Source organism: Strongylocentrotus purpuratus, unplaced genomic scaffold, assembly GCF_000002235.5.
Source record: "Strongylocentrotus purpuratus isolate Spur 01 unplaced genomic scaffold, Spur_5.0 spur5_contig_847, whole genome shotgun sequence".
NCBI classification, from domain to species: domain Eukaryota; kingdom Metazoa; phylum Echinodermata; class Echinoidea; order Camarodonta; family Strongylocentrotidae; genus Strongylocentrotus; species Strongylocentrotus purpuratus.
The window spans coordinates 1,941,544-1,959,303 of NW_022145554.1; the positions used below are offsets into that span (position 1 = coordinate 1,941,544).

Below are 17,760 nucleotides of genomic sequence, written 5' to 3' on the forward strand. Positions count from 1 at the left end.
TAAATCGTGAAATATTGTATATTTACGAAAAGCTTGAATGTGGTATAACCTAAAGGGTAATTCCACTTCAAAATAATTCGCTTTCAATAGATGTAGAAAAACAAGAGGAGCAGAGCAGAAAAAATGAGTAAAATCGGATAACTAATAAGGAAGTTATGATTTTTTTTTTTAATATGAAAAACTATGGAAGAATGGAAAGCACTACACAAATTGCCAATTTGGTTATCAGTTTGTGACGCCATTGCCTCACTATTTATCAATTGCTTTATATATTTTTATCCCATTAATTTCCCTCTTTTGACTTGATTTCCCCATGCCTTTGCCCAGGTTATATGATTTGTATCGTTTTGCGGGCATGACATTTCACAAGATTTTTTATAAACTTTGAAAAATTGAAACTATTTTCAGAATATTGTATATTCATAATTATTGACTTTTATATAAATAATTTTTCAGAATTCACATTTTTCATGATTTAACTGAAAACAATTACTCTACATTAGATTATTATTGCATCCACACAAAAACATATTATTGTCAATATGACTTGGATGCTGGTGTTAGGAGATGAGATTCTCAGGGGGAAAGTGAGAAATGTATATTACCAATAGAAAGAAAACAATAAGAGGATAACGAGGCAATGACGTCAGGAGCGGATCCAGGGGGGTCGAGCGGTCCTTGCCCCCCCCCCCCCCCGCAGAGAGAGAGAGAGAGAGAGAGAAGGAAAAGAAGGGAAAGAGGAGAGAAAGGGAAAGAAAGAAGAGGAAGAAGAAAAGAAAAGGGGGGAGGAAGAGATCGGGGTTGAAAGGGCCTTGCCTCCCAGGCTGTTCCCCCTTCCCCCCCCCCCCCCAAAAAAAAGAGAGAGAGATAGAGAGAAGGAAGGAAAAGGGAAAGAGGAGAGCTAAAAGGGAACAAAAAAGAGGAAGAAGAAAATAAAAGGGTGAAAAGAAGGGAAGTTGCTGTTAATCCCGCCAACAGCGTGCGGAGCGGAATGGGGGCCGAAAGACCCTCGCCCCCCCGGTCAACCTATAAGAGAGAAAAGGAAGGGAAGGGAAAGGTAAAGAGGAGAGAAAGTGAAAGAGAAAAAAAAGAGAAAGAAGAAAGGTAGGGGAGATCAGTTGCGATTTTTTCCCGCCAACAAGGTGTAACGTAGGGGGGGGGGGGGGGGGGGCTCTGGTGTACTGATAGGGAGGCGGGGGCGGCTTTGGGGAAATAAAATTCAAACGTGGTTTATTTCTAATTCCATAACGGTGGTTTACAAATAATGCTAAAATGACATAATTTTTCCGAGATTTGTCCTCATTTTTTAGTAAATTACCTATATTTTTGTATGCGTTTGTTGGAAAATGACAAATTCCTAAATTTACAGCCAGGCAAGAAATATGCTTCTTGAGGTGCCTACATGTCAGGGCGCGCGGAACGGCGGGGATCGGGAGCCTCGAACCCCCCCCCCCCACACACACACACACAATTAACAAAAAAGTATATTAAAGAGAAATAGAAAGAAAGAGAGCAAGAAAGAAATAATGGTTAACTGCCAGTGGCACAAAATAATGAGGTATCAAAATATGCTCATCTGACCGTGATTAAATGCCTATAAAACCCCTAAGCTTTCGGGGGCTTTGCCCCCTGGATTCCACCTAGGGCCCTAAGGCGGGCCCTTAGATGCTCATCTGACGGTGATTCATTGCCTTAAACCCCTGAGCTTCCGGGGCCGGGGTGGGGCAGTGGGGGCGGTCCTCCCTTAAACGCTGGCCCCAAAAAACAAAAACAAAATAAGAGAGAGGAGAGCAAAGGAAGAGGACATAGGAAGAAAAAGGAGCAGACAAAGAAGATTTTCGAAGGATTAAAATCAGATTCGAGAACGGTTCAACGAATCGTCTTCTTTCTATAATGATTTAAAGGTACTATGTCCCTTTTGCAGCCAACCTCAAATTCTGTAGAACTTTGCAGGAATTATGAATATGTCATGTATGTCCTATCTGTGAAATTTAATGTTAGCAGTGTCCTCATATTCAAATTATGCAAGGAAACCTGTTTACTTGCTGGACTTCACTGTCAGACACTATTGAGTGACTGACTGGCTTTTTTCCTCTTTGGTAATAACATACATGAAAAGAGTTGTGAAGGGTACATGAGCATTTGTCTACATCAATAACCCACTTCTTTAGATGGCCAAGATTAAACTGATTGAATGTTTGCGCAGCATAAAACGTATGACCATTCGGTACAATTGTCTGAAAATCAAGACTATTACTTTTGGGCTCTATAGCCCTAAAGTCGATTTGACAACTAATAGTCGTTATTTTCCCACTTAAAGACATTTTCAAGCCCCACCTTATTTAGGGAAGTTCTAAATTAGTATTATCTTTCAAATGCAATTGGAATTTAACTTTTTCATTTTTTTGGCCTGCAAATGGGACATAGTACCTTTAATAAAATGTAAAAGCTTCCGCGCTTCGCGCAGGAGGAGGGGGGGGGGGCTGAATTTAGACGAGGATTAAGAGACGAGAACGGTACAACGAATCGTCTTCTATCTCTAATAATTTATTGAAACGTAAAAGCTTCCGCGCTTCATGGAGGAGGGAGGGGGAAGCTCGCCCGTCCCTGTACCCACCCCCCATTACGTCACCATGCTGGTCACCATTACGTACCAATATTTGGGTCGCATGATTTCAAATTTGGGCCCCCCCCTAAGAAATCCTGGATCCGCGCCTGAATGACGTCACAGACTCATGAGTGAGTTGCCAATTTGTCTTGTGATTTTAAAAGTTTTTCATGTCATTAAAAATCCAAACCTTTGAGGTTGAGGGTCGCTTTTCATAAACAATTAAATTAAAATTAAATTAGAAATAAACAAAATGATAATAAGAAAGCGAAATAATGAATAGGGAACGTCCCACGGCTGTGGCGTAGGCGCAAGGGGGGGGGGGGAAGGGGGGGTCGCCATATGGCCTCGATTATTTGTAGAAAACATTTATTGAAAACGTACAATTCTGAACAAATAAAGAAAAAAGTCGTGCCCCAATAAAGTACGCGACCCATCATCCTGCCCCTGCCCCCCCCCAAAAAAAAAATCATTACGACCACGCTACGCCATTCGGTCTACCCTCCCCGCAGTATTCCCTTGGTACGGTACGAGTAAACAGCGGGGGCTAGGGTACGTCGCCGCCCCCAGAAATAAAAAAAAAACACAAAGAAAATGCAATAAATTATCAATAATTCATTGCATTTGGCCCCGACCCCTAACATAACAAAATTCTCTATGTGGGCATGCCTTGAACCATAATGCATGGTCCTACAGAGTTCCTATTAACTAACATCTACATTATTATAAGAGCAGTTTCATTATCAAATCGAATAAACACTTACATACAGATAATGTTATATATGTTTTGTTCTTATACACATCATATTTATACCTAATATGGTGATCAGGGGCGTCGCTAGACCTTTTTCAGTGGGGGGGGGGGGGGGTGTAGAGGCCAACGATTACCGACAAAACTAGCCACCAATTACCGACAAAATTAAATTTCCAATATCTACAAATTTAACCCTATAAACCCGGGGCCGAAGGCTAAATTGTTTTTCCTATGGACTATCTATTGTACTTGCATATGCGCAAATGGTCATTTTCCACGACGACACAAATATACGAATTATTTCGTCAACTTAGTCAGCATTCATAGCTATCACGGAGCTAGGATCTTATTTTAGGGAGGGGCGGAAGCTTAGACGTTTCCTTAAATTATTAGGAAAAGAAAACTATTTATTGTACCGCTCTCGATTGTTAATCCTTGTCTGAATTCAGTTTCTTCCCCTACCGCGCAAAGCGCGGAAGCTTTGACGTTTCATTAAATGATGAGAAAAAGCAGACGATTCGGTGTACTGTTCTCGACTCTTAATCCTTATCTGAATTCAGTTCTCCCCCTCCCGCGCGAAGTTCTGAAGATTTGACGTTTCATTTAATTATTAGAGAAAGAAGACGATTCGTTGTACCGTTTTCGACTCTTATTAAGCCCTATTCATCTGAATTCAGTTTTCCCCTCTCGCGCGAAGCGCGGAAGCTTTGACGATTCCTTAAATTATTAGAGAAAAAAGACGATTCGTTGTACCGTTCTCGACTCGTCTAAATGAAGTTTTCCCCTTCCGCGCGAAGGGCGGAATTTTTCGGCGTTTCATCACAGTATAGAGAAAGGAAGACGATTCGTCGTACCGTTGTTGACTCTTAAACCTTGTTTGAATTCAGTTTCCCCGAAAATTTCAAACCTCTGATTTCTTTAGCTGATATTATAGGAAAGTGAAAATACAAGTATAGTAGTACATATCTCACCGACTTCAAACTTCTGCATTGATATAGTACACGAGGATCGAGCAAAAATACCGACACAGCTGACCTGACACAGCAACATATTTACCCGTGTCTTTCTTACTCCCTCGACAAGACGACTCCACCCAACAACCCCCTTCTCTTTACTCCCACTCCTCCTCTCTCAGGCTCTTACCTCCCCTCTTTCTCCTCTCTTTCATCCCCCGTTTGTTTTCTTTCCCTTTTACTCTTTTTTCTTCTTTTTTTCCTTTTCTTTCTTTTCTTTTCTTTCCTCTCCTCCCTCTTTTTCTCTTTTCTCTTTCTTTCTTTCTTCTCTTTTCTTTCCTTTATTTTTCTTTCTTTCCTTTCTTTTCCTTTCTTTCTTTTCTTTTCTTTTTTTCTTTCTTTTCTTTCCCTATCCCTCTGTTTTTCCCCTCCCCCTTTTCTCTTTTTTCCCGACGGCAGCGCAATTTTTCCGACAATATCCTGACAGGTGGGGGGGGGGGGGGATGTCGCACCCCCACCCCCCCCTTGGAGACGGCCCTGATGGTGATTCGTTATACCCTAACTTTAAATTAGACCTTCATTGTACCTAGGCAATCTCATCTAAACGCGCTAATCTATTATCCTCTCAGATTTAGAAATAATAATACTAACATAGAAATATGTTGTATTCCTCCAGCACACAACACATACATAATCTCAGGTGTAAATATCGTTTTAGGAAAACGAACTTATCAATCAATACTGCAATCTGCATGTGATTCACCTATAATTATTGCACTATTATTATGCTTCGACTACCCATATGACATATAACATAGAAATATAAAGGAATAATCATAAACTATATACAATTAAGACAAGAAATATAGACTAAAGAATATTAAATTGATTGTCTCTAAGAAATGTGATAACTTCCACTTATGCAATATACAGCAATACATGTTGTATTATAAGCCAATCAACATCCAAACATCAACCCTTAAATATAATTAGGCCTATGGGATAAATATGAGCAGGTTTATTCGATTGAAAACTACCAAATAATAATGGTCAGACAATCCCTTGTGCCAAGTAAATGCAAACTCTTCACAGTGTTTCCAACTTCTAATCTGATAAGCAAACATGCCTCCTATCACTAATCCCCCTGTCCTAGCCCAATGGAGAGTGTTGCTCAACAACACAACATTAACGAGAATATTGGGGGAGAAAGGGAGAGAAAGAGAGAGTGTGTGGGTTCCCCTACCACGAGTGAGGTTGACCTCTGTACAGAGTGACCCAAGAGAGATAAAGGAGAGATGGAAGAGGGGGAGAGATCTTGTTCCAACACTATGTATCTACACTGGATCATACACATTATCACAATGGCACTGTTGCATAGTATATCACCTAATTTGCTATTAAAGTAGGTTCTGAATGATAGACTGTAAATCTGGAAACTACCATTCATGATATTAGACTTACCTTTTCTTTATCAACCCTAGACTAGCTTTATAGTATTTAGAAACTCCAATACTAGGTGGAGGATAAACGTTAATCATATAGCAGTTCGGTACCTCGTTTATAATTTGACATACTATTCTTTGCATATCAGAAGGTTCCAACCTCATTGGAAGTACTCTTACAATTTATACTTCTTTTCTGACATAGAAATCAAAGTCAATACTTTTAAGAACGGTAAGAGTACCACGTGCGTCGATCACCACGTGCAAGGCACATTTTTGCTTGTCTGCGCTGCATGCACTCACCGTACACACACACACATTAAACTCCATATTAAACAAGATATCTGATTGGTCAATCGATTCCAGACGCATGCGCAGTAAACAGCATCCGTCTGGAAAAAGGCACACGTGTGCTAATAAAGTAACAGGCGTGTGCTATCGCACCTTGCACGCGCCTGCTAAATAACAGGCGGTGATTGGTCAATTTAGCAGACGTGTGCCGCGTTCCATACGTCTGGGGCACGTGAATAAAGTCACCAACGGCTTTCCATAATGCTCAGACCATAAACGTACATTATGCTCAGACGGCTCTCGCTTGCTAGTTCTCCATAGCTGGTAACTTCTTGCTTTGACTACACTGTCTACACACGTTGCACTTTAAAGCGGAATTGTGCTGTTGTATGTGGGTAAATATACGAATATTATGTTCACTTATAATAATATACTGTTAAGATAAAGGGAGAGCATCATCGAGAATGTTTGTGATTACAAAATATCACATGATTCAGAGAGGGTGATACAAATTAAGTGATAATGGCTGCCGCATCAAAAGCTAGGTGTAATGTTTGCAAAGCTCTTTGGAAGCGCTTGGAGACTTTATATCATAATGTGTTATGCGCTATAGAACGGGCTATCATTATCATTATATGACAACTGTTTGATCTTGTCAGTTTTAGGATGAAATTTTGAGCACGCAACAAATGACGCAAGTACTAGGATTTTACACATATACTATAATATCATGTATTTATGCTTGGGAGCAATTAGCCTGGATAACGTTTTTATCTTATTTGACTTCTTGGTTCTGTTAATGACGTAATCGTCTTTTATCCAAAAGATCATGGGTTGAAACCAAATCGATGATACGATTATAATGCCCTTTTGGAAATGCATGATTCCTCAATTTCACACTTTTGGGATTTGAAAAACAGGTTCCCCTGGACGATTGCACGTTACCAATCAACAAACCGTGCTTTCTCTGTAATTATCCACAGGTCAGAATATATCAAAGACATGGCATTCTCTAAGCAGCAAGATACGTCTGGGCAACTGGTCCAGCTTTCAAGTGCGAACATCGGATTCGCCCTGGATCTTTATCAAACTCTTCAAGATGAACGGAGAGGTACAAATCTGTTCTTCTCCCCTCTCAGCATATCGACCGCCCTGGCTATGACACAGCCAGGAGCCCGAGGTGATACAGCAACTCAAATCGCTGATGTCTTCCGTTTCAATCAGATAGACCAAGATCAACTTCATGGAACATTCAAAGAGCTAAACAACTTGCTTTACCAAACAAATTACGATTCTCAAATTCATTGCGCCTACAGGCTATATGGCAAATCTGGCTACAACTTCGTTCAGCCATTTCTTGAAGGAACTGCTTCCTATTATGGAGCAGCCATAGAGGTGGTAAATAACTTTGCAGCTCCAATTGCCACTCAATCAATCAATGACTGGGTTTCAAAGCAGACCGGAGATAAAATCAAAAACCTGATTGCTCCTGGAATCCTAAATGAACTCACACGCCTTGTCCTGGTGAATGCCATTTATTTCAAGGCGAACTGGAAAGCAACATTTTGTGCCCACAATACTAAAAAGGATAAATTCAAGGTTTTCGATATGAGAAAGAAGGTTTTCAAGAGGAAGAACGTTCCGGTGAGTCTAATGAGTCTAAAGAGTAGATTTGATTTGGCTGTTGACAAAACCAATGACTGTCTTGTGCTAGAGATGCCTTATCAGGGCAACAATCTGAGTCTCTTGATTGCTCTTCCCACCAAAGATGATGGCCTTGGTCAACTTGAGACGAAGCTCTCTGTGGACGTCCTGCAATCCTGGGACGCAGGGCTCGAATGGAGAGAAGTGGACGTACTATTACCAAAGTTCAAACTAGAAGCAACATTCCAACTGAAGGAGGTTTTGCAACGAATGGGAATGCCCGACGCTTTTGATGAGGATAGGGCTAACTTCGAAGGCATCTCAGGAGATAGAGAGTTTCACATCTCTGCCGTCATCCACAAGACCTTTGTTGATATCAATGAGGAAGGGAGTGAGGCAGCTGCTGCAACGGCTTTTGGGATGAATGCGATGATGTCATTCTCTCCACCAGGAGAACGTGAGAAGCCGATCCTGTTTCGAGCAGACCACCCATTTCTCTTCATGATTCGTCACCGGCCGACGAAATCGGTCCTTTTCATGGGACGAATGATGGATCCCTCATAGATTTCGACCCCCATGTCCACGCTATAAAAATAATTACATTTTCTGTTTTGGCAGTTTAATCGAATTAACAAAATCAAAGACTTTTCGTTCATTACGATGTTTTCTGAGCCACGCAAATAGCTTAGTGTTGATTAATTCCTTTGTTTATTCTATAGTGTGCATGCAATCAACTCTATAAGCTTGTAAATATAATCTATTACTTTGGAGAGATAAACTGTTTATTAATCAGGCCATGACGTCATAATATAAATGTTTCTTACCGTTTGATACCCAATGTCTCTTTTTCTTCAGACGAGAATCAAGTAATAGTTGATGGGTAGAGGTCACTGCTATCGTATGCCGATTACCACAGACTGGTTATATTGGTTTTAATTATTGCTATACAACACACTAAACATAGAACCCAACATTTGAAGTTATTTAACAGTATTAACAAGGGCAAATGCATAGGATAAAAAAATATGCGAGTGTTTGAAGAACAAAAAAAAACTACAACAATGTATTGTAATTTAACAAGGGTTACATAAAAACGCATAGCAAACTATATTCTTGACATATTATTATTTTGGGTATAAAGATTATTCATATACGGTACTCCCTTTTTTACACATTAGCCAGCCCATGGAATTTTTATTGGAAGAATGCGTCATAAAAAATAAAAAAGTAGGTACCTGACTAAAATTCAAAAGTAAATATCTGAAAATCCCAATTACATATTAAGTAGCTTTATTGCTTATTTACAGAATGTATTATGTGTGTAAATATTTGAACGGTATGATCATATAACCTTGTGCCCACTGACAAAAATTGAATCAAATTCTATATATATATATCTTGAATATAAAATGGAAAATGAAAAACTCAGCGTGTACGTGTAGATATATAGGCCTATATACAGAAAACAAACGATGTTCGTATGTTCATAATGCTTCATAATGCTTCATATAGGCTATGTTCATTTTTTTAGTTTATGTGTTTGAATCGTCAAAATGTACCTGCGAGTCTTCAGAATTCTGTCCTATAGGCTTTTACGAATCAATCGGGTCACGGCGCCTTGAATCGGGAAACACATCCCATGAGGACCACAGTTGCCCCTGATTCAACATACTTGAAGACACCCACCGTACAAAAGATTGTGGCAATTTACAGCCAGCACGCCGCCCCGCGATTCCGTTGTTTAGCAATAGCCTTGTACTGAATGAAATCGAATCAACTGAATTCAATTAATATCCGGTGGCTCTACTGGTGAATATTTGAAAGATACTTTAATGTAATGTCATTGTTTATCTTGAATCTAATAAAATATAGTTTTAAAATGGAAATTTTTCTCTACAAAATGTCTGTCTATATCTTCCCCTTTCGAAACCTATACACCATCATGAACATCGTCTCTGGCATTCTTTCTTTTTTCTTTTATATATTTCACCGGGTTTTGTTTCCTGTGTTTTCTTTTTCTCTTCATTTTCCCTCCACAAATGTCTTTTTTCTCCAGTGACCCACTCCGTCTTACATACAATACCACACGGAAACTAGCTGAAGATCGGACTTTCACTATAACTGCATCTAAATATTGGAATAGACTACCCTTAACCTTAATTCTCAGGCAATCACCATCTGTCCCTTCATTCAAAAAGGGACTTAAAACATTTCTTTTTTGTAATCTCGATTTTTAGGATTCTGTAAGTTTACATTTTCATTTTCTGTAGAATTCTTCTTGTTGTAAGCACTGTACGGGCACTTCTTACTCCTAAAACAAGAGGCAGCTAGGATGAAAAAAGACACTTATGAGAATGGGAAATGGGCACCTATCATAATATTTGATAGGAGCATTTATAAGAATCAAAAAGGGGCACTTACATAAAATGAAAATTTACATTAGTTGAAACAAAGGGGCATCCATCAGATTTTAATAGGGGCATTTATCGGAGATGAAAGGGGGCTTTTATGAAAAGGGGGAAGTAGCTCTTATTAATAAGAAAAAGAGGCACATGTATCAGAGATGAAAATGGGTAATTATGAGAAGGGGTAGGGGCACTTATAAGAAGGAAAATGAGCATTTATTAGAAAGGAAAAGGGGCACGTGTCAAAATAAAAGGGGGCAATTATTAGAGGTGGAAAGATTATACTCTACTCCATTGAGTAGTGGATTTATTGATATTATTAATTCGGAAATTGTTCGTTATAACAGTCTTCTGAGTGCAACATGTGACTGCTGGATAAGAAATGGGCCACCCGTAGACGATATGGTCCTGATCCCCGCCCAAGACAGCATTGTACTCAGAAACCGGAAGAAAAGTATACACCAAGAAGACACAATTTCATTTGGCATTTAGAATCCATGCATAATCAAAGAGAAGCAAAATAGAATAAAGTAGGATGTGAATGTTTAAACGTTAATTTTTTTTTTCAGGAAAAATGTCGAACCCTCCCTTAGTCAGGATATATCATGCATGGTATGGGAGGGGGGGGGGGAAACATTTTTGCCCCCCTCCAAAAAAAAAGCCACCCCTCAAAATAAAAGCAGTAAAGGAGTAAAGATGGTTGTATTTTTAACCCAAAAGAACATAACAATAATAAAAACCTGAAGTAAATCACATACCAAATTCCATTCAAAGAAAAGGAAAGTTAACGGAATTAAATTTCCTAAACATTTTATGATAGTGATACGCACATATCGTGGACATATTGTCTGTTTTTTTTTATAGGGGTGAGAAGACATGAGCCCCTGAACGCTGGGGTACTGATAGGGCGGGGGGGGGGGGGACGTTATCTCTTATTCGATACCAGTGATTTACAAATGTTGCTGAAATGACGTGATTTTCCGGTATTTTTTCTCAATTTTGTTGTAAGTCATACATTTTAATGCGTTTGTTGGAAAATTAGAGATTCCCAAATGTACAGTCGGGTGAAAAATGCTTATTTAGAAGCCTTTATGTCAGGGTCTGCAGAACGGCCGGGCTCGGGGGCTCGAGCCCCCTCACTTTTTGAAAAAGTTTGTTACAGAAAAAAAAAAGAAAGAAAGAGAAAATGAGGTATCAATATATGCTTCTCTGACCGTAATTAAATGCCTAAAACCCCAGAACTTACGGGGGCTCTGCCCCCGGACCCCACCAAGGGCCCTAAGGTTGTCCCCTGGATGCTCATCTCACCGTAATCATATACCTAAAACCCCTGAGTTTCGGGGGGCTCTGCCCCCTGGACCACATCAATGGGCTTAAAGAGGGCCCCTGGATGCTCATCTAACCGTAAATAAATACCTAAAACCCCCGAGCTTCCGGGGGCTCTGCTCCCTGGACTCACCGCCTGCCAGTGTCACAAATAAGGTATCTAAATATGCTTATCTGACCGTAATTTAATGCCTAAAACCCTGAGCTTCTTGGGGCTAAGCTCGTTGACCCCCTCAGGCCCTGCCCCCCGGCAATTTACACTCTACCTGATCGTTAATACTCCACTTTGAAAAACGTTCCGCGGGGCCTGCATGTAACGTGTAAGAGTGGTTGTGATGCAGATTTTTCTTCTGCCCCCCCCCCTCCAAACGTTTTTGCTCATTACGTCATTGCCCCTGGATGATGAGCCCCCTGGAATGTTTGCCCCAAAATCCCAAACTGCTTCCGGCGTGCCTGGGAGGGGTTGCAACCTGCCACACGCTTCTACCCTTTGGTTGCTTTGATCCATTGCCGAAAGTATTTTGGCACCTATCACCCCCCCCCCCAAACCACAGATAAAAATCGACACCCTTGGGTGGGAGGTTTCTGTGTGTGATTAGTATCAAGTATCATGTATCAAGTTTATTTGTCTTCTAGAAAACACATGTGACAAAATATAATCATAACAGTACAATGTAGAATAGAGAAAGACGAGGAGACCTTGGTTGAAGCACAGCTTGTTAAGGCCCCTTCATATGATGTGACAAAGATAACTGATTCATGAATACAACAACAAATATGGAATAAATAAAACTATTTACAAAATACTCTCAGAGAACAACTACCCAACGATGCATCGACCACAACATGGATGACTACAACAAGTATACCTGAAGATGCACACATCCACATCACACCGGGTGAGCTAACAAACTCACCGTGTGTGTGAAAAAATGTATCATAATTGAGCAAAAATCAACCCACCCATGGGAGGGCGATCTACTGTGGACCAACCCAAGCTGACACCAAATCGAGACATTAATGAGTTATTGCTCTCTGAGTACAGAGGTCAAGAACGACAAGTAGGAATATATGGTATTAGTGCGTGTATTTATTGGCGGTTTGCCAGGAAGGGGACATGGTCCCATGATCCTGAAATCCTGTAATCATGTGATCATGTGATCATGTGATTATGACGGATGCAATTATGTAAATATATTATGAGTCATACAGTGTACATATAGTTGGCCCATTTAGTAGCAGGCCCTAATAACTTTGACTACACACGTTGCATTTTGAAGTGAGTTGTGCTGTTGTATGTGGGTAAATATACGAATATTATGTTCACTTATAATAATATACTGTTAAGATAAAGGGAGAGCATCATCGTGAATGTTTGTCATTACAAAATAGCACATGATTAGAGGGTGATACAAAGTGATAATGGCTGCCGCAGCAAAAGCTAGGTGTATAATGTTTGCAAAGCTCTTTGGAAGCGCTTGGAGACTTTATATCATAATGTGTTATGCGCTATCGAACGGGCTATTATTATCATTATATCTGACAACTGTTTGATCTTGTCAGTTTTAGGATGAAATTTTGAGCACGCAACAAATGACGCAAGTACTAGGATTTTACACATATACATATAATATCATGTATTCATGCTTAAGAGCAAATAGCCTGGATAACGTTTTTATCTTACTTGACTTCTTGGTTCTGTTAATGACGTAATCGTCTTTTATCCAAAAGATCATGGGTTGAAACCAAATCGATGATACGATTATAATGCCCTTTTGGAAAGGCATGATTCCTCAATTTCACACTTTTGGGATTTGAAAAACAGGTTCCCCTGGACGGTTGAACGTTACCAATCAACAAACCGTGCTTTCTCTATAATTATCCACAGGTCAGAATATATCAAAAACATGGCATTCTCTAAGCAGCAAGATACGTCTGGGCAACTGGTCCAGCTTTCAAGTGCGAACATCGGATTCGCCCTGGATCTCTATCAAACTCTTCAAGATGAACGGAGAGGTAAAAATATGTTCTTCTCCCCTCTCAGCATATCAACCGCTCTGGCTATGACACAGCTAGGAGCCCGAGGTGATACAGCAACTCAAATCGCTGATGTCTTCCGTTTCAATCAGATAGACCCAGATCAACTTCATGGAACATTCAAAGAGCTAAAAAACTTGCTTTACCAAACAAATTACGATTCTCAAATTCATTGCGCGTACAGGCTATAATGGCAAATCTGGCTACAACTTCGTACAGCCATTTCTTGAAGGAACTGCTTCCTATTATGGAGCAGCCATAGAGGCGGTAAATAACTTTGCATCTCCAATTGCCACTCAATCAATCAATGATTGGGTTTCAAAGCAGACCGAGGGTAAAATCAAAAACCTGATTGCTCCTGGAATCCTAAATGATCTCACAAGCCTTGTCCTGGTGAATGCCATTTATTTCAAGGCGAACTGGAAATCGACATTTCGTGCCTACAATACTACACAGGATACATTCAAGGTTTTCGATGAGAGAAAGAACGTTCCGGCGAGTCTTATGAGTCAAGAGGAAAGATTTTATTTGGCTGTTGACAAAACCAATGACTGTCTTGTGCTAGAGATGCCTTATCAAGGCAACAATCTGAGTCTATTGATTGCTCTTCCCACCAAAGATGATGGCCTTGGTCAACTTGAGACGAAGCTCTCAGTGGACGTCCTGCAATCCTGGGACGCAGGGCTCGAATGGAGAGAAGTGGACGTACTATTACCAAAGTTCAAAGTAGAAGCAACATTCCAACTGAAGGAGGTTTTGCAACGAATGGGAATGCCCGACGCTTTTGATGAGGATAGGGCTAACTTCAAAGGCATCTCAAGTGAAGAAAAAGAGTTTTACATCTCTGCCGTCATCCACAAGGCCTTTGTTGATATCAATGAGGAAGGGAGTGAGGCAGCTGCTGCAACGGCTGTTGATTGATTGATTGATTTTTTTTGACTGATTTTTATTTTTCATGCAAAACATAATACAAAAATAATTATATCACAACAAATATGTAATGAAACGAAAAATATAGTGGAAATAGCACGAGAAAAGAGGAACTAACTTGAAGCAGAGCTTGTTGAAGTGTTAGTTCCTCAGATGCAAATTTTACAATAAAACATGAACAAAGTATGCTTATAGATCAATAAATAGACAATATGTAGCTAGGAAGAAGGAAAAAAAAGAGAAAAAAATGAGGATGAAAAAGAAAAGAAAAGAAAAAAAAATGAATGGAGGAAAATAGTAGAAGACAAAAACAAAAGCTCTAGAAAAGGGAGATTGAGAAAGAGATTGAGTCGAGAGTCAAACAAACCGAGATTCTATCATGTACATCTATATGTGTCTAAAAGTTTAGTCTTTAACTTTTAAAAAAAAATGCATAGACTAATATTTTGTTTAAGAGATGGATCTATGTTATTCCAATATACTGGACCGGTGTAAATAATTGCCTTTTGTGCGAAAGCTGTTCTCATTCGAGGAGTGTGGAAGTGATTCGACTGTCTTGTGGGGTATGAATGTATCTCGTTATTTTTTTGGAAAATGGAGGAAATCGGGAGAGGTAACTTGTATTAATCAGCTGGAACATAAAGATACCGAGGTACCAGGAATACGTGTCTTTAATTTTAAGAATTTTGTCTTGTTGAGATGAGGGGAAGGGGATGCGCTCGACCAAGCGAACGTGAGAAGCCGATCCTGTTTCGAGCAGACCATACATTTCTCTTCATGATTCGTCACCGGTCGACAAAATCGGTCCTGTTCATGGGACGAATGATGGATCCCTCCTATCGCCAGGTCCATGTTTTAAAAATAATTACATTTGTCTGTTTGGGCAGTTTAATCGAATAAACAAAATCAAAGACTTTTCGTTCATTACGACGTTTTCTGAGCAATGCGAATAGCTTAGTGTTGAGTTATTACTTGATATATTCTATATTGTGCATGCAACCCGGCCCCCCCCCCCCCCACTCAGGGGTCGGAATGACCGCATGCGTGTTGCCAAAATGTCCGGTAAAGGGGTATTTTTCGTGCGACAAAGTCCGGCCCGAGAATTGTAAAAAAAGGGGTGAATTTGATTTTTCACCTTGAGATTTCTTTGAAAAGGGGGTGTTTTTTCTTTTTTTCTCTCATCTTTTTGGACTCCTAAAAAAATTATTCCGAATTTAGGGGGGGGGGGGGGTACATTGAGCATTTTTCCTGATTTAGGGGGGTCTCCAAGGCAGCAAAAGCCCGCGAAAAGCCCGCGAAAGGGGGGTTCGAAAATGTTGGCAGTCCTCAGATAGGGGGTGCTTTCAAAAAGAGGGAACGAGCATATGCGTACCCTAAATAACACTGAGTGGGGGGGGGGGCGGGGCATGCAATCAACAAATCTTTTTGGGATGAACTCTATAAGCTTGTAAACATAATCTATTACTTTTGAGAGATAAACTGTTTATTAATCAGGCCATAGGTTTTGATACACATTGTCTCCTTTTCTTCAGACGAGAATCAAGTAATCGTTGATGGGTAGAGGTCACTGCTATCGTATGCCGATTACCACAGACTGGTTATATTGGTTTTAATTATTGCTATACAACACACTGAACAAAGAACCCACAATTTGAATTTATTCAACAGTATTAACAAGGGAAAATGCGTATGATTGAGACAACAATATTGTATTGAAATTTAACAACTATGGGAATACATAACGAGTGCATAGCAAACTTCATTAGATTACTAATATACGGTACTCCCTTTCTTCCACATCAGCCAGCCCATAGAATTTTAATTAAAAGAATGCGTGAATCCAACCCTTTTCCTCTTCAGCGTATCCAAAATGCTGCCGCTCGTCTAGTTACCCGCTCAAGACCTTATGAACATATTACTCCAATCCTCCGCAATCTCCACTGGCTGCCAGTTATTCAACGTATCCAATTTAACATTCTTCTCCTTGCCTTTAAAATCCGTAACGGTGAATGCCCCACGTACTTTTCCAGTCTCGTAAAATCCAAACCCCCCTCCTCCAGGTTGCGTGTTCAACTTCCTCTTACTTTCAACTAATTCCTGGCCCTCGTGTAAAAACAAGATACGGTGATAGAGCACTTTCTGTAGCCGCCCCCAGTTGTGGAATAGCCTCCCGTCCTACATCCAAAATGCTCTTTCTATATCAACTTTCAAATTAATGTTAAAAACCCATCTGTTCAAATCCATATCATGAATTTTGTCTTCTCTAAACATGTCAAATAAATAAATGATGTCATAGTACTAGTTGTTATGAAATAAGTCATCTTTAGCACAATTTAAGTTAGATTAATTTGATTCATTCATTTATCTGTAACAAACCCTTAATTTTGTAGCGTAATATAGCGTAACATACTGTAATTTTGTACTGAATAATATTGTGTAATCGTGGTGCTGTCGTCCCGGATTTTATTTCGTGTAAGGACATTGCTGCTGGGACAACAGCACCATAGCGCCTAGAAACAATGTATTAGGCGCGTTATAAATGTGATCTATTATTATTATTATTATTATAAACAAATAAAAAAGTAGATACCTGACTAAAATTCAAAAGTAATTACCTGACGATCCTATTTACATATTAAGTAGCTTTGTTGAATTTGATACTTTATTGCTCATTATACAGAATTTATTAAGTGTGTAATTATTTGAAAGGTATGATCATTGAACCTAGTACCCACTGACAAAAATTAAATCAAATTATACACATTTTGTATCTTGAATATATATATCATATCATGGAAGAATGAAAAATCAGCGTGTACTTGAAGATATACCGAAACAAGCGTCCATATGTTCATAAAGCTTCGTATATGATCATTTATTAGTTTATGTGTTTGAATCGTGAACATGTACCTGCGAGTCTTAGGACTTTTGTCCTATAAGCTTCTACTAATCAGTCGGGTCACGGCGCCTGGAATCGGGAAACACATCCCATGAGGACCACAGTTGCCCCTGATTCAACATACTTGAAGACACCGTACAAAAGATTGTGGCATTTTTCAGCCAGCACGCCGCCCCGCGATCCTGCTGTTTAGCAATAGCCTTGTAGGCATGTACAATTAAAGTATTATGAACTGAATGAAATCGAATCAACTGAATTCAATTAATATCCGGTCGCTCTACTGGTAAATATTTGAAAGATACTTGAATGTAATGTCATTGTTTATCTTGAATCTAATAAAATGTAGTTTTAAAATGGAAATTTTTCTCTACGAAATGTCTGTCTGTATCTTCCCCTTTCGAAACCTAACACCACATCGTCTCTGGCATTCTTTCTTGTTTCTTATAAATATACTGTATTTCAATGGTTTTT

The 17,760-nt window shown here is 39.6% G+C and overlaps 1 protein-coding gene and 1 pseudogene across 1 annotated transcript; both read left to right on the forward strand.

Moving 5' to 3' along the window:
* Positions 1-6,390: 6,390 nt before the first annotated feature.
* Positions 6,391-8,964, forward strand: LOC115927308 (annotated as a pseudogene).
* Positions 8,965-13,317: 4,353 nt separating this feature from the next.
* LOC115926943 (leukocyte elastase inhibitor-like) lies at positions 13,318-17,482 on the forward strand. Its single transcript, XM_030992538.1, has 4 exons — positions 13,318-13,634; positions 13,717-14,380; positions 15,095-15,236; positions 17,345-17,482. Exons 1-4 carry the CDS (start codon positions 13,331-13,333, stop codon positions 17,480-17,482), a joined length of 1,248 nt encoding a protein of 415 aa, XP_030848398.1. The 5' UTR covers positions 13,318-13,330.
* Positions 17,483-17,760: the final 278 nt, after the last annotated feature.

What these genes read in the sequence shown, in the direction of transcription:
- LOC115926943 (XM_030992538.1), top strand. Translation starts at nt 13,331, where the DNA reads ATGGCATTCTCTAAGCAGCAAGATACGTCTGGGCAACTGGTCCAGCTT. An exon ending in TTACGATTCTCAAATTCATT is followed by an intron (nt 13,635 to 13,716) that starts GCGCGTACAGGC and finishes ATTATGGAGCAG; the next exon opens with CCATAGAGGCGGTAAATAAC. An exon ending in GCTGCAACGGCTGTTGATTG is followed by an intron (nt 14,381 to 15,094) that starts ATTGATTGATTT and finishes TGTTGAGATGAG; the next exon opens with GGGAAGGGGATGCGCTCGAC.